Raw genomic sequence first — 21,884 nt, forward strand, 5'->3', positions numbered from 1 at the left:
GCAGATCCTCAACCAGGTCAGTGCTGACAGTGACCACAGCAGCGTTGAAGCTGTCGCCGGTTTGAGCCTTGGTTCTCTGCATACTGGAGTTCATGATCTCAACAAAGTGGATACAAGTGAAAGTTTGCAAGAAGCAAAAGTTAAAACACAATCGAAAACAACGAGCACACGATCAAACAGTGACTTGCTTGTAGAGAGGGTTTGTGTAAAATGAGACATTTGAAATTTTCTCCTGAAACAGTGTTGGTACTGTGACATCATAAAGTTACATTATTCTGGAATGGTACTCCCAAAGCAAAGCTTGTCTCCTTAGTGATGAAAACATTACCTGTATACCACACAATAGGTCTCTGTCCAGGATTTGAACCCTAAACTATATCACTGAAAGCACACAGGTTCTGCCACCTCACCACAGGCCTGCCTGGCAGAGCATATCTAACTGAGATTTAGATGTTTTCATTTAGACATTTTTAAAAGCACATGTTAGACAGTGTGAAAAAAAAAACGTTTCTCACATTGAAAGCCTCGGTCCAGGATGTGAACCAAGAATTATCTTGTTGAAGATTGTCGGTCATAACCACCACACAATTGACATGCCTGTAATGATCAGAGTTCTTTTGCCAAACTAATCAGAAAGACTACCATCCTGTAACTGTTCCTAGAGTCATCAGATTACATCTTATCAGAGTACGCCCACAAAAGCATTCCGATTACATCTAATCAGAGTACTTTTCCCATTTTATGATGAAAACTTAAGTAACTTGTAGGAAAGGTGGGGTAGTATCCTCTCTCTACCCTATATAAATATATACTAGGGGTGCAACAATACATGTATCTGTATCGAACCTTTCCGTTCCTGCCCCCCCTTGGAAGTCAAAGCAGAAGTGATTTAAGGTTCCCTCTCTCATAGATCAGCTCTATACCTTGTTCTTTTATTTAACAGACTAAATATCCTTATGTTATTTATCTTATTTACATGACGGGATGTCATTTCTGTCTCTACACACACACACACAAACACACACACACACACAGGCGGGTGTTCGGCAAAACATCTCTCAGTCTGGCTTTGATTGGCCGATGCAGTTTCCGGCTAATTTTGACCTCTTCTTTCGGGTCTTTTAGGCGGTTGAGGTGTTTAAGAAAGATTTGGTTCTTCTCGTACTTCTTAGCCTCCTTTTGGAGCAACATGTGGATGTGCTCCACCATCTCATCATCAAAGTCCTGGCTCCTCTGGCTCCTCGGTGTGCAGAAGTTTGGGGGTTTAAAGAGCTTCAACAGGACTTGTTTGATAGTGGATTGCTCCACCACAGCTCTGTTAGTCTGCAGATTTTGTTCTGCAGTTTGGTCATCATCAGCCATAAGCTGGTCAACAGACAGTTCAGGTAGTTGGATGTTTTGGGCTCCATCATCAGATTGTTGTTCTTCAGAGTCAGAGACTTGTTTGTGGTCCTCACTGCAAGGTTCTTGCTGCAGGCAGCAGGTATCATCTGCAGTTTTCTCCACCTCTTCAGAATCAACCACAAAGTCCTTTTCATCCCCAGACTCAATGTCCGGGATGGTCCGGGATGGTCTGATGGTCTGGCTCAATAAGAGGTTTCTTGTTCTCCAGGATCTCCTCGTCAGATGTTTTTGGGACTGTGACCGCAGCAGGGACCGAAAGGCTGGAAACGTCTTCCACAGGGGAAGTGCTGAAGCTGTCGTTGGTTTGAGTCTCAGCTTTCTGCGTATTGCTTGTATTTTTTTTTTCACCTGCTGTGGGAGGACAGGATACAGGAGAGCAAGACTGAACTAAGAAGGCCAGCTCAGTCCTTGACCCTGTGGAGGTGGTGGCTGACAGGACAATTATTGCCAAGCTGTCGTCTTTGATGAACATTTTTTTCCTATATATTCTTGTTGAAATTCTTGTACTTTGTTTGCTGCTGCGACTCCATGAATTTCCCCATTGTGGGACGAATAAAGGAGTATCTTATCTTATCTTATCTTATCTTATCTTATCTTATACTTGAGTCCATGATCTCAAGGATTTTACCTTAAAGCAGGGGTGTCAAACATGCGGCCCGTGGGCCAAAACCGGCTCACCAGAGGTGCCATTCCGGCCTGTGGAAAGACTTTGTAAAGTGAAAAAGTTAGAGAAGAGAACTGCAATTTTTCAATAAAAATAACTAGTTTTAAATTTGTCCTCTGGGGTCACATAAAATCATAGTGCTAACAAAGCGCACCTGAACGGCCCTTTTTTTCCAGGACTTTTTTTCTCTATGTGAGAAAATAGATGACTTGCTGTTTGAATAATCCGGTTGAGATTCATGAAGTCTTTTTAGAGCACTATAAGATGATCCACTAACTACTAACACTAGCTCTACACCCCTGCATATAACACTGTCCAGCAAGCAAACTGTTCCTGTAGGAGCTGAGGGGTCCAAAATAGTCAACTTTACCTTCTTCATTATTATAATCTAGCTGTTTTTTTTGCTGTCTCAGGTGAATGGGTAACCTGTGTGTTTGGTGTGTTGGCAGCAGGTTTCAGGGCTTATAGAGTAAAATGTTTGACCCCACTATGACACTCATCATGGCAAAAAATACAACAGCTGTTTCTGTAAAAATATAGTTCATTAAATGTGAACATTTTCAGAATGTACTTGTACTTTTTTGCACTAAAACAAAGGGAAACATTTGAAGTTTTCATTATTTGTAGGTTATTATGTTATGATTTTACTGGTCCGGCCCACTTCAGATCAACTTGGGCTTTTTGTGGCCCCTGAACTGAAATGAGTTTGACGCCCCTGCCTTAAAGCAGGAGTTCTCAAACTTTTCAGCCTGGGACCCCCAAAATATAGGTGCAAAAGATTCATGAACCCCACTGTCCCTCAAAGTGATTTAATGTGGCTTCATTTAGCTGGTCTTGCCTATATGAGCATGTGTCTGTGTTTCCTGTGCCGTTAGTTAACCTACCGCTACTGATGCTTTTGATAATTGAATGTTCACTAATCCTAAACGTAGGAGTCATCTGGCAAAACGAAAGGCAGAAAACTCATTACATTTTCTATTTTCCTGGTTCTATTTCAAGTTTAGTGACTATTTTTTTTCGATATTATTTACTATAAAGGGTCAAATTTATTATTTCAAGATAACTTAAAAAAAAAAAAACATTCTGGAAAACATCTCACGAACCCCATTTGTGTCTTGCGACCCCCCAGGAGTCCAGACCCACACTCTGGGAACCCCTGCCTTAAAGTATAGATTTCTCATGAGTACTTGCTTGGAGTGGTTGGGGTACGTCATACGCACTATGCGTGCGCGGCTGTGTAAACCCTGACCCCGCCCCCTTCCCCTCATGTCGTATCGTCGTATTATGTCGTATCATGTCGTGTCGTATCGTGTCGTATCATATCGTATCGTGTCATGTCGTATCGTGTCGTATCGTGTCGTATCGTGTCGTATCGTGTCATATCGTGTCGTATCGTGTCGTATTATGTCGTATCATGTCGTATCATGTCGTATCATGTCGTATCATGTCGTATCGTGTCGTATCGTGTCGTATCATATCGTATCGTGTCGTATCATGTCGTATCGTGTCGTATCGTGTCGTATCGTGTCGTATCGTGTCGTATCGTGTCGTATCATGTCGTATCATGTCGTATCATGTCGTATCATGTCGTATCATGTCGTATCGTCGTATTATGTCGTATCATATCGTATCATGTCGTATCATGTCGTATCATGTCGTATCATGTCGTATCGTCGTATTATGTCGTATCATGTCGTATCGTGTCGTATCGTGTCGTATCGTGTCGTATCATATCGTATCGTATCATGTCGTATCGTGTCGTATCGTGTCGTATCGTGTCGTATCGTGTCATATCGTGTCGTATCGTGTCGTATTATGTCGTATCGTGTCGTATCGTGTCGTATCGTGTCGTATCGTGTCGTATCGTGTCGTATCGTGTCGTATCGTGTCATATCGTGTCGTATTATGTCGTATCGTGTCGTATCGTGTCGTATCGTGTCGTATCGTGTCGTATCGTGTCGTATCGTGTCATATCGTGTCGTATCGTGTCGTATCGTGTCGTATCGTGTCGTATCGTGTCGTATCGTGTCATATCGTGTCGTATCGTGTCGTATCGTGTCGTATCGTGTCGTATCGTGTCGTATCGTGTCGTATTGTGTCGTATCGTGTCGTATCGTGTCGTATCGTGTCGTATCGTGTCGTATCGTGTCGTATCGTGTCGTATCGTGTCATATCGTGTCGTATTATGTCGTATCGTGTCGTATCGTGTCGTATCGTGTCGTATCGTGTCGTATCGTGTCGTATCGTGTCGTATCGTGTCGTATCGTGTCGTATCGTGTCGTATTATGTCGTATCATGTCGTATCATGTCGTATCATGTCGTATTATGTCGTATCGTGTCGTATCGTGTCGTATCGTGTCGTATCATATCGTGTCGTGTCGTATCGTGTCGTATCGTGTCGTATCGTGTCGTATCGTGTCGTATCGTGTCGTATCATGTCGTATCATGTCGTATCGTGTCGTATCATGTCGTATTGTGTCGTATTATGTCGTATTATGTCGTATCGTGTCGTATCGTGTCATATCGTGTCGTATTATGTCGTATCGTGTCGTATCGTGTCGTATCGTGTCGTATCGTGTCGTATCGTGTCGTATCGTGTCGTATCGTGTCATATCGTGTCGTATCGTGTCGTATTATGTCGTATCATGTCGTATCATGTCGTATTATGTCGTATCGTGTCGTATCGTGTCGTATCGTGTCGTATCATATCGTATCGTGTCGTATCGTGTCGTATCGTGTCGTATCGTGTCGTATCGTGTCGTATCGTGTCGTATCGTGTCGTATCATGTCGTATCATGTCGTATCATGTCGTATCGTGTCGTATCATGTCGTATTGTGTCGTATTATGTCGTATTATGTCGTATTGTGTCGTATGGTATGGTATCGTGTTGTCTCATATCGTGCCGTACTGTATTGTTGCGTTGGATCGTATCCTATCGTGTTGTATCGTATTGTGTCATATTTTATCATATTGTCTCATATCATATCATAGCATAACGTTGCCTAGCTTAGCCTAGTGCATCTAATGCTTTGACTCCTGTCCTATCTTTTCTATTATATTGTATCAAATCATATTGTATCTTCTTTGGTCCTATTGTATCATATTTGAGTGCATTGTATCTAGTATTTCCTACTCATTTGTATCCTACACCTGAGGTCTATAGTAAGAGTTCTATTGCTGGCTGTTGTTGTTTTTTCAAACATGAGCTCAGTGAAAGGCACATGCTTCATGATTTAGAAGAGCTCTGTTGATTTTAAACACTAAATTCTACATTATGGAGCCTTGGGAGCACTAATATCTATGTAAACAGTTGTAAACAGCATGTTTGTATCTCAACAGTGAGCTGTGTGAATCAGAAGAAATTCCTCACCTGATTTCACTTGAATCAGTGTCTACTGGGGCAGAAGACTACGGGATTAAAATGGATTAAATCAAGAGGTTTTTAAAGGGGGAAACATTGAACTTAAGGAGCCGATTGATTTGTCACTGCACTGTCAAAATTCGCTCTTATGAATTTCAATGAGGCGCCTGGTTTATTATTTATTGATGCACTGATTCGTGCTTTGGCGTATTGATTCTGATTCCATACACAGAGCCTTTTACTCGTGTTAGTGTAAGATGCTCGATGTGTGTGTGTGTGTGTGTGTCTCTGTTCAGCTCTCTGGTTTCAGGCTGGTGCACACAGTAAGCTGCTCGCTGTTCAGTCTGGATTGTAGGTGGTAGCAGGAATAAACTGTTAACTGTTGGCTGAATCCAGGTCAGCTGTCTTTGCACATTATATTAGACTTATTTGTGTATCCTTTGTCTTCTGTGCCAGGATTTGTGTGTGTATGTGTGTGTGCGTGTGTGTGTGTGTGTGTGTGTGTGTGTGTGTGTGGGCATGTGTGTGTCTGATGTCTGATCTGTGTGTCTCCATGTGCGTTAGTGAAACGCAGCCAAAAGCATGACATCATCCAAAATGGGCTGTTTAAATAAGCAGCAATGCAGAGGCAGGGTCACAGTGAGCTTCAGGCACAGCAAGGTGGGCAGATGTGTGTTAGTGCGTGGGTGTGTACATATCTGCAGAGGTGTGTGTATGTGTGTATGCGGATATTTGTGCACAAATGTATTGCAGGTTTGGATGTTTCGAAACGACGCCAGCTTTCATCATCATCTCATGTGGCCCACAGTGTTGCGTATTTGCAGCAATTTTTCATGCCCTCTGCAGATTAACAGCAGAGTGTGTGTGTGTATCTGTGTGTGTGTGTGTTGAAAGCTTTCTGTTAGCCTTATAAGGCCAAGCAGTTTTAAGCAGGAAACATTTAAGGATAAGAAAAGATGTGACTCACTGTTTTCCCTCATCTGCAAAGAAGCACAAAAACATCCTCTTCTAAGCCCTCAACAACTTCCCTAAGGGGATATAGATATTGTGCTGTGTGCGTGCTTGTGTGTGTCCTGTAGTCCTCGGGGTTACTGGCTTGTTCCTAATGAGGTGCCGAGCTATTCACACGGCCCTCTTTCCCGAGAGATGTGAAGAGTGCTGGGGGAACAGCTGGTCTAGCGCTGGTGTTGTGGTGTTTTGGAGGAGCACTTCTCAGCCTGTAAAGTAGGAGCGTGCAGCCAGTTAGAAGAGAGAAAGGAAGAAGTAAGTAAAGGAGGTAGGGAGATTATAAAGAGAGGGCTTTGTGTAAAGAGATAAAAAGGTGAAAGAAAAGCAGAAGAAAGGAAGTGATAAGTGGACAGGAAAGTCTTGTTTTTGAATCCAATGAAGCTCACATGACTTTTCTGAAACATACTGAATACTAAACCTGGTCTTTGAGACTTGATAAGTTATGTCAGTGAAGCTATTCTGCATATATTCTTTAGTTTTATGATAATGTGCTATGTAACCGAACCGCAGTCTCCAGCTGTGATAACTGAAGCTGATGTGGAAGTGCTAAAAGCTGCAGTTCTGCAAGTGTCCACTTGAGGCTTGCTCCAGAAGCACCGGAAGCCCATTACGACAAAGTGTTCAGTTTAACGTGATATATGAAGAAGAAACAAACATTTCATGCTGTTTTAAAGACCGGCATCACTTTAATGTTCAAACATTTGTAACTTCCTGTTTGTTCAGTATTCACTCAACATGCACATGCGTCTAAAGCCTGCTCCTTCCTGCTGCATTTACCTGTAAAACCCATCTGTCTTGGTTGCCTGGTAGCTGAAAGGAAGAGAAAACAGATTAATTAACCTCTGTCATAACATTATGATGAATACCAACTACATAAATATAAACTTAATACTCTCTTTGTCCCCTGTTTCCTCTCTTTGTTGACATAAAAAATGCCTCCTCAGTGACTCTTATTAAAGTGTCCCTATAGGCCTGAACCTGCCTGAATGCAGCTCAGCCCCGTTCACTCCTCACTGCTTTCCTGACCTATAAAGACCAGAACTTTTATTACTGCAGGGCGTGCTCTATCAAGCCTGCAGACCCGGTTTCATCACCAACAGCTGTGTGTGTGCGCGCCTGTGTGTGTATTTGTATGTATGTGTGTGTGTGTGTGTGTGTGTGTGTGTGTCTCCAGAGTGCTGTGATTTGTGCTCGCAGCAGCCTGGGTCTCATCCAGACAATAAGTTTGGCAGACATAATGAGAGAACCCCCGAGTCCCACACACACATATGCACACGCATGCATGTACACACGCATGAATGCACGCACACACACACACACACACACACACACACACTCTAGCACAAATGTTTATACAAATGGCTTTTGGGGACATTACATAAACTGGCATATATTTTCTGGAGACTTAACCCTACCTAGCTCTGAATCACAACTTGTCTAACTCTAAATCTAACCCTAACCTTCACCACTGAGCGAAACAAAAAAAACAATATTGACAAAGCTGCTCCCAAATAACTGGTTTTAGTCTCAAATGTGTCCCTGAATGTAGGCTGAAATTATTTTTCAGGCATTTTTTTCCTTTTATTAGATGAGACAGCTGAAGAGAGCCAGGAAATATGTGGAGTAGAGAGCGGGGGGAGTTGATGCAGCGACCTCTGCAACAAGTACTGTAGCCTTGCTACATCTGATGAGCTGCCCCAGTCTGACATTTTTGGATAATGACCAGATTTCTTTAATTTTTCTCTCTTTTTTTGTATTCTCTTTTTACAGCATAATTTCTGAGGAAATATGTTTTTGTGCCTTACTGTTTTTAGGCAATATAACATGTCTCTGCAACTAAGAAATGAAAACCAGCTGGTCATGATAAATCTCATCCCAAGTCTCCCTTTTTGTCCCAGCTTGCCCTTTGTGTTTTACTCCACCGTCTTACTTTTGGGCTCACATGTTGGCACTGTGATCGATGATGATGAAATTGAACATAAGTATATGAGTAAAGTATTTAAAGCTGGACCAACAACAAAGCAACAATCAATGTTTGAATGAATGATGAACTTCTCCTCTTGTCTCTCCTCTCTCCTGCTCACACACTCTACACCTCTCCTGATGCCTTCACTAACCGTCAACACTGTAGGAATTAAGAACATCTGCACTGAACACGTTTAACTAACAGTAGAGCTGTTACAGTTTTATATGTGTTATAACTTTTCTCCTGATATCGTGTCACCAGTACAACTGGATAATGCTAGCATGACAGTTGTGAGTACTAACAGCAGCCATGTTTGTTTGTGTTTTTAACTTTCACTATGAGAATGTTTTGGTGAGAACCGGTTTTGAATCAGTCACCATCATATGGTCCCGAATCAGCGGCGCCCGTGCATGTGAGCGGGGGCGCCTTTTTGGAGGAGCTCCGATGGGAAGGGGGGAGGGGTTAGACGGAGTCCTGAGGATATGCTACATTCAAATTCATGCTAGTTTTCCGTGACTATCAACCATAGACTGTAAATAAAAATGGACAGCGTTGCTCCGCCTCTTCCCGTTGTACGGTTCTGAAGCAAAAAAATCCCTCTCCTGGGCGCAGCCATTGTGCAGCCAGAGCCTGTGAAGCCTTTGTAATAAGCTCCGCCCTACAGCGTAACGTCACAAGACGCTATGTGCCCTTTGAAGTTTCGTTGTACGGCGGCTGTGAATCAAAGGAAACCCGGCAGTAAAACCCCGTTTTTTAAACTCTAATAACTAACGAAAAAGAAACTTTTCAGGAAAAAGAGGCCTTGGACACAAAACAGTCAAATACTAACTACATATCATCACAGCATACGGATGTGAGAAACATTCGTACGACGTGTATTTATTTTTTAAAGTTTGACTGCTTCCCCATTCAAATGAATGGGGGAGACGGATTTTTTGACCTATACTGCAGCCAGCCACCAGGGGGCAGTCACACTGCTGAAAGCCTCACCAGGGCCGTATCCGGCACGCTTGCTATCAACCCTAGCTTTAAAATTTAATACAACTGTTTTATCAAAAAGCACAGCATCAATGTGTATATTTTAATTACTGTTATTACTGCTATATTGTAGTCTGAACTTCCAGCCATATTTTGTGTCTGTAGCACAACTACCCACCATTAGCTTTGGCATCAGCTCTGATTAATAGCTACTGCTTCAATGTTACAATGTGGTATGATTCGGCCAGAGCAAAGAGTAAACAGCACAGGCATGTGGACGTCAACTTGCAAGGAGGTCCAAAGGCTGGTGGTGCTAGCTCTGCTATTGTTAGTCACACTCGACAAATCAATTCGACATTGTTTACCTACAGACTCTTTGATCCTGCATTCATTAAATTGTGCTCTAATGGGTTAGTCAGAAATAAAAAAATGTAAACCCCCATGGACAATTAATCGCTTCGGAACGTCCCTGTAGTCTCAGTTGAACCCTGCTAGTTTTCATCTTTCATTTTAAGGGAAATTCCTCTTCCTAGTTCTAAGAAAGTAGCTACTTAACCTTACTTTAATCCCTCAATGTGTCAGATATCCCCTCTGTTTCTTCTCCTGTCTGTGCTTTGGCTCGTGTACAGACGTCTGGCTTGCAGAGCAGCTCCCTGCTTGTCTCTGTGTGGGACCTCGCAGGGCTTAAAACTCCAGCTGTATTCCTTAAGAAAGACTTATGGCCTTTCGCATCCAACTACACAAAATCTACAGCTGTGTTTTAATTTTCATATGTGCCGCATGCTGTAATTGAAGGTATTTTTGCTGCACTCGATCACACACAGGGAGGGGAGAGTTTTGGAATTCTAACTTCTAAAGTTGTTTTGAGATTTATGTATTTTTATTTAGACTCCGGGCCTCAAAAACTGTCTTCTTTGCTGCAGTTTTTACAGTTGAAGGGAGGAAGTTTGTCTCAAGGCTGCAGATTTTGAACAAACAGAACAACTGTTTCTCCTCACTTCAATCGAGATGATCTGATCGCCAGGGAGGCCATCTTTCTACCTTTGTCTCTCAGCTTGACTCTTGCCTGCAGCAGTATCTGACGTAGGAAATGATGATAAGTACGAAAGTGTGTCCAGAGCCTGACGACATCAGAGCTGTCTGCCAGAGTATCTTTGAATCTGTCTGCACCTCTGTGTGTCTGCCAGGGAACGACGGCGGGGCGATGATTGATGCACAGCTGACGAACAAACGCTGCTGGAATATAAATTGGAGCGACTTTCATGGGAATGTGACTCTTAATTTGTGAGAGTGTGTGGAGTGTGTTAGAAGTCAGAGTAAATAATTCATGTACGGGTTACAGTCAGAGGAGAGAAGTGGGTCAGAACTGCAGTCAGTTTGTTGGACATTTGTAAAGATCAGAGTGAGGGAGAGGGGTAAAATGACAGAAAGAGAAGACGTATAGATGGAAAAATTAAAGAAATGAATTAGATTTGAATTTTTAACTGCATATGTCATGAAAATCTGCACCATATCTACATTTTCTTTTTACATTTCCGTGTTTTTTTATTGTGATTTTGAGGTATATACGAGGAAATGAATCCCATTTTTTGTTGCTTCTTTCTTCCTCCATCGTGGAGCAGAAGTCTGTACTCTCTGTTTAGTATGTGCATGGCATAGCAGAGCTCTCTGTTCTCTCTGTGTGATCTGAGTAGCAACACTAAAGTTGTGCATCAAGCTGTGTGTATGTGTGTGTGTGTATAGGCACTTAAAAGGCTAGTATAGACCTGTCCTCTCTCCCTGGGGGTAAGTTTGGGGTTCTTATTTGGACCTTCTCCTTCACAAAGAACCCACTTCCCGTTGGAGGCCCCTCTGGCCCCTTGCTTTGCACCCATTGACACTCGCACACAAACACAAACACCTACACACATGCATAGCAAAACAACATACATACATTAGTGTGGGCACAGATGCACACCAAGTACACACCATGTCTCCATGCACATTTGCTGAAGCACTCACAAGCATACTTTCGGTGGCTGGATTAAGGGTTGTGACAGGAGTGGCCTCGGGTGATTGAGTGCTTCCTGGTGAAGGTCAGGTCAAAAGGAAGACTTTTTTTGGATGGAGGAGAAAGAAGGGGGGGTGGGACGGACAGGAGAGGAGGGAGAGAATAAAGGGATGGGAAGGAGAGGGAGTGAAAAGGTTGCTGCAAATAACCTCAAGGAAAGCAATCAGCACAATCAACACAACCAAAGTCTTCTTCCTCTTCTCTGTTATTTGACTTGATTTTTGACACAGACTGAGAGCACAATAAAACCTCACTGAAGAAAGAGGAAGTGGAGGAAGTAGAGGAGAAATGGGCATAGATCAGATTCCCATACAACTTGCATTATCGTTGCAATTTTCATTACTCATGATTTTAAAAGAGTTGGGACACTGGGTACATTTTCATAAAGTTTGTGGTCTCCTTTGTCGTATTTACGCAAAATATTTTCAATTGGTGACAATTTGAGACTGTAGGTGGGCTAGTTTAGCACCTGGGCCCGTATGCACGTCCAGCCATTAGCGATGAAAACGGGCCGTTTATACTAATGGTGAAAAAAGAATGGATTAGCGGTATGCATGAGCCAGGTTAACGCCCCAACAAAGCATTCAACTTAACGGCGGTAGACCCCACCACTACAGGAGCTAACGGCAGGATTACCTCACCTGTCAGGCTGTTTAAAGGATGGAGGACATCGTGCTCATGCATTACCGTTTAAGACTAAATATGCAAAGACAATGGATATGAAGGGATCGGATGAATCCTTTGGAAAAGTATGACGATGTCGAAATCTACAGCACATTTAGATTTAGGAGACGCAACATAATTCTTAGGTAACCTACCAGCAACACTGGGAAGTGAATCCTTCCCAAACAACTCCCTTAACAAGTCCTCATCCTTCAATGGGGGGACAGGTGGTCCTCCACCCGAACCACGTTGGTGGAGGTGCTTGTTGCTCAAAGCCGCATTCATGTTGTTTATCTTATTTTGTAGGTCTTCGACTGAGTGCTCAGAAACACCACACGCATTGACCCGGTTCAAGATCTTAATCCAAACTTTCCCTTTCTCCTTGTTTGTGATCTTTGACGATTGACTTGCTGATAACAGCTGTTTGTTCATTCTATGTTCTTGTAATCAAATGTCCTTTTCTTCTACCGCTGAAACATTTTTTTTTCTTGATCTTCTCTCAGTCACACCGGTACCGCTCGCCATGTTTATTGTTGTTTATGCGTAGTAGGCATGCGCAATTCAAATTTGTTGGACAGGGGTTTTCCAGGAAGTTCCCTGGACATATGACGTTTTGCACCAGCCTCGCTTTCATGGCGCAATTAGTTAGTTGGCCAATTATTTGCAGTCGTGCATGCGGCTAAAGCTACGGCCAAATGGGACGTTCCATAATGGTACGTTAAGACTAATGGTCCCGTTTGTGTAATGGCTGGATGTGCATACGGGCCCTGGACTCTTCTACTGAGGAGCCATGTTGTTGTAATACGTGCAGAATGTGGTCTGGCATTGTCTTGCTGATACAGTATATGCCAGGTCTTTCCTGATAAGGGCATTGTCTGGACGGCAGCATGTGATGCTCCAAATGTTGTTCAATATATTGTTCAGCATCGATGGTGTCTTCCTAGATGTGCTGATAACAAGCTGAGTGGTCCCTCTCCTTCTTAGAGCAAAGGATGCAGCATCCATGGTTTCCAAAAAGAATGTCAGATTTTGATTGATCAGACCACGGGACAGTTTTCACTTCAACTCAGTCCATCTTAAATAGGCTTGGGTACAATTTTAAGCTCTCTGTGGATGCAGTGACTGATATTGTGCACAGACGGTGGTTTTTGGAAATGATTTAGAGATCATGCAGTAAGTTCCACTACAGAGTTATGTCTGCTATTAACACAGCGCCACCTGCCACAGTGTCCCAGCTTTTGGAACTGGGATTGCACAATTATTCTGATATATTTGTAATTGGTAGTGTACCAGTAAAATAAAACAGCCAAATAAGAAATCAGCGTAAATGAAATACTTCTTTTTTTCCCTTTTTCACTTTAATCTCTTGCAAAGTTTTTAGAGTGAACCTATTTCTCTCATGTCCAACGAGGTTCCTGATTTCAGGTTTCAGCTTCTGCTTGTTCACATTAAGCTGAAATCTGAGACTTTGGCACATTTGTTGCGAACAAGCCCTATAAAATATGTTGAGGAGAAAAACAGGACATTGAAGGGCTGCAGCTACAGCAAGGCTTTTAAAAGGCACCAAAGAATGTGAATGAGTGATCAGTATTTTGTTGTAATATGTGTCAGTAAGGAATGTGCAGGCGTTCATGGGTGGCTGTGTGCACGTGCATGTGTGTGGAGGCTGTGATAAACCCTGGCTGTTCGTTTACATGCTTGGTATCACTTTTGGAAGCGGTCATTTACCCAGAAATACACACAGATGTAAAGTGTGTGTACAGCAAGGACAAAGAAGAGTGTGTAGAGAAGTGTGTGTCTGCAAGTGTAAGTGTGCAATTACTATCCTATAATAGCCTATTTCTAGCCGTCTGTCCAGATTTCAAGTGCAGCTTGCCAGGAAGTGTAATTTCCTGCCCAGGCGACTGATTCAGCAGCATCCAGCTGTTGTGTTTGTGAGAGAAAGGAGGGAGAAAGGGAGACAGTAAGATGAGCTGGCCGTCTGTTTTTTCCATACAGCTCCTTAATAGTTGTTTTTCCAGGTGCCACAAACCCCCACCCCCACCCTCACCCTGCCAGCCGCCTTCCCCACCCTCATTCCCACCAATCAGTCCTCCTCCCCTCCCTAGTTGCTCTTTTCACACTTTTAAGTTGAAGCTCCGGCTTCGTAATTCCCCCAAGTACATGCGATGTATCATGTGTCCACACTCTCTGACTAAGTTGTATTAACCCTCCTGTGTCGTTCTCTCTTCCTGTTGTTAGTCTGGATCCTACAGCGAGGCAGTTAACAACTTGTTCTAGTGCTCACAAGGCTTTAGTGAGTGCTTAAAACATTTTTTTATTCACTCAGTTTATTTGAAAAAGACCTTGTCCTCTCCAGAATTAGATTTTCTCATTTCTTGTCAGAGTAAATCAAATACATTTCTGGAATTCAAACATCTTGTGATTTCCAGTTGGCATGGAGTATGTTTATTCAGTTGGTATTAAGCTTCAGTCGTATGGCTGTGGTTATAGTATCTGAGTATTATAGTTGATGTATATGAATATGAAGTGCATACAGGCATTCATGTGTGGGAGGGCAAAGCGTCAGGGAATATGCTTCCTCTGAAGTGTCGGAGAAAGATTGAGGGAAAAATGTAAGAAAAGTATGAGCCATCACTGGAGGAACAGATACATAAATGCATCTAAAGGTTAGAATTTGAAGAGGGGGTGATATAGAGGATGCTGGAGAAACACGGAGAAGACAGTTGGAACATTATTTAATGAGAGGGATTATGTATAGTGAGCTGGTGATTATGGGAAATAGAGCCCTGACAGGGTGAGACAACACCCTGACGTGTAATGTTTACATCCACTCGTTTTCTATCCTCTGCTGTTCTGTCCACCAATCAAAAATTATTGCCCACTGTAAATAATAATAAAATAATAATTATAATAAACTTTTCATTCACCCTCCTGTTATGTTGTGGATCAAATTTACCCTTTTTAAAGTAAAAAAAAAAATGTTGAAAGTATTTTTTTGGTATGATACGTCTTTGCTTGGCTGGGGTTGGTAGTCAGATTTAGATACACTTTTTGTCATACTGGTTAAAATGATCTTTATGTCCTGATGGCAATCAATACATAATGTGTTCCTAAAAAAGAGTGAAAAAAAGCTGCTATCCACAGCCGGAGTAAACCTGGGAAAACACTAACCAATCACCGTTTTTTGGCTCCCCAAATTTTAAACCAATCAAATCCCGTCCTGTCGTTCTGCCCTCCTCCTGCGCGTACATTTCCCCGGCGTTCACTCCTCCGAGTCCCCGTCTCCTGCCTCTACTTCCCCTGACTCTATTTACTGCCCCTCTCGCTCGTCCTCGGGCCTGTCTCCTCTGACCTGATGAGGTGCTTTGCTCAGGACTGTAGTCCGGATCAGAGTCTAAAAAGCTCTCACCAACAAGCAGAAGAATTAATGACGTTCAGTAAGTCCTACAGAAAATATATATTTATTGTAGCGTCCGTCCGGATGCTGTAGTGGTGACGAGCCGATTCGTGAACACGTTGATCTTTAATAACCGGTCACTGTCGGCCGTGATCACGCCAACCAACAAAACAACAATCAATGTTTGAATGAATGAAAAACTTCTCCTCTTGTCTCTCCTCTCTCCCACTCGCACACTCTACACCTCTCCTGATGCCTTCACTGACCGTCAACACTGTAGGAATTAAGAACATCTACACTGAACACGTTTAACAAACAGTAGAGCTGTTACAGTATTACATGTGTTATAACTTTTCTCCTGATATCGTGTCACCAGTACAACTGGATAATGCTAGAATGATAGTTGTGAGTACTAACAGCAGCCATGTTTGTTTGTGTTTTTAACTTTCACTATGAGAATGTTTTGGTGAGGACCGGTTTTGAATCAGTCACGATCATATGGTCGAGAATCAGCGGCACTCGTGCATGTGAGCGGGGGGGGGGGGGCGTCGTTTTGGAGGAGCTCCGAGGGAGGAGGGGAGGGGTTAGACGGAGTCCTGAGGAAAAGCTACATTCAAATTCATGCTAGTTTTCCGAGACTACCAACCCTAGCTTTAATAGGTGAAATCAACATATAAAATCAAAATGGTTTATTTCACATTTTAAGCAGTATATGCCTTCCAAACATGCTAAAAACAGCCTAAAACTCTGGGCAGCATGTGACAGAAGAGGTGTCTCATGTTAGTTTATCAACATCACTTCATAACAATAAAAATAAATAAAAACTCAAAATAAAATAAAACAAAATCTATGTCATGTAAAACTATTGTAGATATATTTAGGTCTTTCCAATGTACATTTAAAAAAGTTTTAACAATAATTTTCATTAAAAAAGAGTGAGTTATCCTCATTGAAGCATGATCTGGGAGGATTAAAGAACACTATTGCACCAACTATTGATTTAAATGGTTAATAATGGAGTTAATAATGAGATTTAAAAATGTTTATTGGGATTTTTGGGGGGTTCTGACACTTTTGGATCATTAAATATGCCCCCGGTCAACTTGGCCCAGTCACATTATTGCTGTCCCTGAGAAACAAACATAACAGGAGGATTAAATAGCACTTTTTTAATAAAGTTACAAAGTACTTCACAAAAGAAAGCATCAAAATAAAAAGGAAGCAGATCAAAACAGTGCAAAGAAAGACAGATACAAACACAGCACATCAAAAGAAAACTAGGCAATGATTTAAGGATTCACAAAAGCCTTCCTGTATAAGAGGGTTTTGAGAAAAGATTCAAAAAGAAGCTGAAAGATGTTGACGGAGAGTTCCACAGTCTTGGGGCTCTAACTGCAGAGGCCCGCTCAGCTTTAGTTACAAGCCGGGATCTCAGAACATCCGGCAGAGCTGCATCCACTGGTCTGAGGGAACGCCCAAGCACAAAGGGGGTCAAAAGGTCTCTTGTATTTCCTGATGCAAGCAAAAATTTTATAGTAATCCATAAAATCTTGACATCAATACAATAAATAAAAAAAAGCATGCAGTATATGTAAGCTGGAAAGGTTGGTTGTGATTTCTCTGTGGGAAACTCTTTGAAGTTCTGCTGTGACGAAAGAGTGAGCCACATCTCTTTTTCTCCTCTTCCTGGTCATGTATTTGTGTATATCAACTGTTATCTGGAAAGTAGCTGGAGGGAGAATGTCTTTCTCATATGTTTGCACACACACACACTCTCATTCACACTAAACTCCTTGATAAGTCTCCTAATGATTTACTTTCTCTTCCTCTGTTTTCCCTCCTTCTTACCCTCTCTCTGCCCTCCCCTTTTTCTGCTGACTCGCAGGTGGTGTCCTCCTGTCAGAAACACACTCTTCCTCTGACACATGGCTGACAGCGGGAGCCGGAAGGGGCGAGAAAGAGTTCTGGAGTGACACACGCACAAGACGAAAGAAAGAGGCAGTCGGCCATCTGTGGTCGGTCCCCCGCTACTCTGCAGCTGTGTTGGAGTGAGCTTACCAATCGCGGCTCTATCAGGACTCTGGAAACAACAAGCCGAGACAGAGGGGCTCTCGCTACAGCTATTGCTCAGGGGATGAGCCTAGACTGGGGCAATGTTAAGACCTTGTTGGCCCTGGATTAGGCCCCTGGGGCTGCTTCTCTGGAAGGATGGGTGACACCCCAGCTGGATCCTCTGCTGTCGCCAAGTTCCATGGCTATCATTAGTGGCTAATGAACTGCTGCTTGAGAGGAAACGCAGAAGGAGCCTGTGGAGAGAGGAGGAACCTTACAGCTGTTATTAGGAGGCCCAGAGATCTCTGAAAAGGAATTCTCTTCTCTGCACGAGAGTGGAACCTTTTACATTTTTAAGCTATTCCGAGGGAAAGCATGTAAGGATATCCATCTTGAAGTCAATGTGGTAGACAGTTTTTTTCCAGTGGTTGACTGTCATGTCTTTTCTGTTTTTGTTGCAGTATTGTAGGTTTTTGACAGTTGACACCATGTAGTTGAATGATACCTTTTTTCAGCTACAGATTATTCAGAATCTAACTTTTTTTTGCTTTTGACTGAAGAGGTTTTAAGACATTGACTTCCAAAAGGATTTTTTTGGCTTACATTTTCTCATTTTTGTTTTACATTTTCTCATTTTTTGACCTTTCTATGCCCTGAAGGATATTGGTCACCATGGCAGCAGCCTATCGTGTAGTGGTGAGCAGTGTGAGCTGCTACAACAGTGTGGTAGTGGACCGGCGTTCACACTCCCATGCAGTTCACTACTGCTCAGGGCCATGTGGGGCGCTGTCCCAGGGACTGGACTGTACTGTCGCACACCGCGGCACCTGCTCTGAGCTGCTTGTTGCACCTGACCCTCTGTACGATGACCCAAACAGCTTACAGATACACTCTCATAACATGATCACACAGCTAATGCCTAATCAAGGTAAAATCAGTGTTACCTTGGATACAAGTTATAATGGTGGTCTAGAGAGAGCAGGCAGCAGTGGCAATTTGTCTCAAGGGGAGGATAGCCCAACGTGGCGTGGTAAGAAGACCCCCTTTTGCGGATCAACAGGGAACTTGAGCTCCTCTGGCAGTCTGAAGGACATCACAGAAGAGGCCATTAACCTTGCCAGTGGTAAGCTCAAAGAGTTTTCTTTCGACAAGCTTCGCCTCTCCTCTTCAAGCCATGTCACCTTCCGGAAAGGTCGCAAGGTCCGTCCTGACTCTTTCAGCCGTCGTTCAACCGACCTGGAGATCATCTACGGCCACTTCAGCTCCAACATCTCCACAAATGGAATGACCAATGGCATGACAAATGGCACGACAACTCCGAATGATGAGAATCTGCCACCGTTTGTGCCAGGGAAAGCACCAGCTCTGGAGGAGACGAAGCTTAAAAGCAGCACAAGCACTTTGTCAGCAATCACCAAAATTGGAGGTGGGTCAACAAGCAGCATATCAAGTATTGGGTCTTTGGACCAAAGTCTGAACACTGTGGCCTCCCTGTACCGCAACGCCCTTGGAGAGGAGAACCTGATTGCCCGTCTGCTGGAGAAGACACGAGCAGAGGCAGGAACTGGGGGAGCAGGTGGTGAGGACATTCGTGCATGCCTTGACATCCTGCTTAAATGTTCTGAAGACCTAAAGAAATGCACCGACATCATTAAGCAGTGCATCAAACAGAAAGCTGGTGGAGGGTCAGGGGATGGGGGAGACAGTCCTGACAGTGTTTATCGGGCCGTGATGACCCGACTCAGCTCATATTTGAAGAGACTACCTCTGGAGCTGGAGGGTATAGGAAGTTTGGGTGGCAGTGGGCAAGGGGGTCAAAGTGGGCACAGTGATCTGGCAGAGCTGGTAAATACCCTACACTCCATCCAGCAAGGACCGTACTCGCCAATATTTGGCAATGAGCAACCTCCTCGCTATGAGGATGTGGTACAGTCCCCACCAAGTCCAAAGACTATTCCTCATTCTGCACCTTTTACTCCATCCTCTTTTTTATCTTCTTTAAAATTAGACTCCATCCAAACCAAACCAGTCCAGAGCACCCCGTCCAGAGCCAGTCCATACACCAATGGACTACAACATTCACATCCTTCTTCTATTACACAAAATACTCTTTCTCCTCCATCCATCACATGCACTCCATCCAGCATATCTCCAACGCACACTCCCTCCCCTCTTAGAACATCCCCAACCCCACCATACTCGCAGACTCCTCCAGCATCCCCCATGGAGGCTCTCTACATTGAGGAGGAGGAGGCAGATATGGACAAATCAACAGAACAAATCTTGCAACAGGCACACACTCCACCTAGAGGGGTTAACACGAATGGGACGACTTTGGGTCAACACTTAAACCTGTCCAATTCACAAACACTCCATAACACTTCAAATACTTTGCCTGACAGCAGTGCCTACAGCACTGCTTGGTCCACTTCCTCACCATCGTTAACAATCTCAGCACCTAAAGCTGCCTCTCACAGGAATGATGACATTGACAAGCTGCTGATGGACTTAGAGAATCTGTCCCAGAGTATGAGCCACCCCAGAAAATCTGAGCCTCCACTTCCAGCCAAAACCAGAAAGAGAGACGCAAACCATGGAATAATGCCCAGTGACCCTTTTTCTCATACTAAACTGGCCCAGTTCCAAGTCCAGAAGCCAGACAGCCACTTCACCATGAATGGCCCTAGCTCCAGGACTCCCCAGATTCTCACTCCTACCCAGGCAGAGAACAGTGAAGCTGTGGTGGGAGAAGAGGAGGATGGGGCACTGCTAATGAGGATTCTGGAGAGTATTGAGAGTTTTGCCCAGGAGCTGGTTGATTCTGGGGCAGGAAGTACAGGGAGTGCCGAGAGAAAAAGCGGGAAGGAACGGGAGGTGATGAGGCTCTTGCAGGATACACTGGCAACAACTGGCAGGCCTGACACTCCTCTGGAGAGCACAGACTTACCAGCAGCTCCGTCATTGCACGCAATTGTAGTCCCAGCTATACCACCTAAACAGTCTCAGGCAAATGCATCTGCAGATTCACTTACTTCTTCACTTATAACTGAACTATTTGAAGATGAAGATGATGCTGCATATGAACCTGTACCTAAAACTGCACCTGACATCACCCCCAAACCTCTGCCACAACCCATACCTGAGCCTACAACTGAGGCTACAGATAGACTCATAGAGGCCTCTAGGCGTGGCCCTGAACCAGAATCCATCCATGCACCTGCAAGCTTGCATTCCTCCACACATCCAGCACCTGAAGCTCCAGCACCTGTTGCCATTCTGATTGTGGAAGGCGCAAGAGATGCTACCATTGCTCCTGAGGATCCAGCTGCAGGGAGAGAAACTGGTTCAACTCTCCTCATCCAGCAGACCCCAGAGGTGATCAGGGTAAGAGGAAGACACACTTTTAATTTCAGAAGTATTAACTGGGATTACTTTTACACAACTGAATATTACAAAAATTGTCTCACAAATCAGTATCTCGGTCAAAGCAGTAAGTGGTTGGAACAGTTAAGGCTATGAGTTATGCATAATTTAATATGAAAGGTGATCAAGTTGTTGCTGCTTTCAGGTGGCCAGGCTATGGCCTCAGCTCAGCTCTTAGCTGATTTTGGAATTAGCTGCATTTTGGAGTTAGCATTTCCAACAGGAATGTTCCAACACAACTAATTTCCCAGTTCAACAAGTCTAATGATGATAAAACAGTAAACATTAAACACAATTTATTTAACACGGCTGAAAAAAAGATTAGAGAGTCTGCAAGTAAAAAATGTCAAATATGTTTGCAGAGTGTGACTAACATTAGCAGAGCTAGCACCACCAACCTCCAGTCCTCCTTGCAGGTTAACATCCACATGCCTGTGCTGGTTATACATTGCTGTCCCCAACTTTACCTCAATTTTCTAGATCAAAGTACTGCCAAACTGCACCATGCTATGAAATGCGTCTGTCATTTGTGTTTGTTTACATCCAGGTAGTGTTGCATTATAGCATTATGGCAGCAGCCATTAACAAGAGCTACAGCCCCTGCTAGTGGTGGGTGGCTGCACTAGAGCATGGATACATAATGTGTCCAGCATTTTGGGCCTACAATAATGAAAATATTAATACTTAATTTAGGTGATTTGTAATTCTGATGCTGACTAGCGAAGGTGACATTGGTTAACCATTTAGACCACTAAACATCACCAATATACAATATGGTGACCACAATCTTTGGGCTCCATAGCCTCTCTTCAGAAACCAATGGTTGACCTCATTGGGACCATGTCCATGTTTTATGCCAACTTTTGGTGGAACACTTTCCATTTTGTGATTTTAGGGAATATTTGCACAGTTTG

General features: G+C 43.4%; 1 protein-coding gene across 2 annotated transcripts in view; it reads left to right on the top strand.

Moving 5' to 3' along the window:
* The window catches only part of LOC117806023 (serine/threonine-protein phosphatase 2A regulatory subunit B'' subunit alpha-like), a 122,548-nt gene that overhangs the window by 69,901 nt on the left and 30,763 nt on the right, over window positions 1-21,884 (top strand). For both annotated transcript variants that reach the window (XM_034674682.1, XM_034674683.1), the window contains exons 2-3: window positions 17,381-17,924; window positions 18,207-20,931. In XM_034674682.1, coding sequence (XP_034530573.1) covers window positions 17,923-17,924; window positions 18,207-20,931 — 2,727 coding nt within the window. In that variant the 5' untranslated portion in view covers window positions 17,381-17,922. The remainder of the gene's footprint in view (window positions 1-17,380; window positions 17,925-18,206; window positions 20,932-21,884) is intronic.

This window comes from Notolabrus celidotus, chromosome 22, assembly GCF_009762535.1.
Source record: "Notolabrus celidotus isolate fNotCel1 chromosome 22, fNotCel1.pri, whole genome shotgun sequence".
NCBI classification, from domain to species: Eukaryota; Metazoa; Chordata; class Actinopteri; order Labriformes; family Labridae; genus Notolabrus; species Notolabrus celidotus.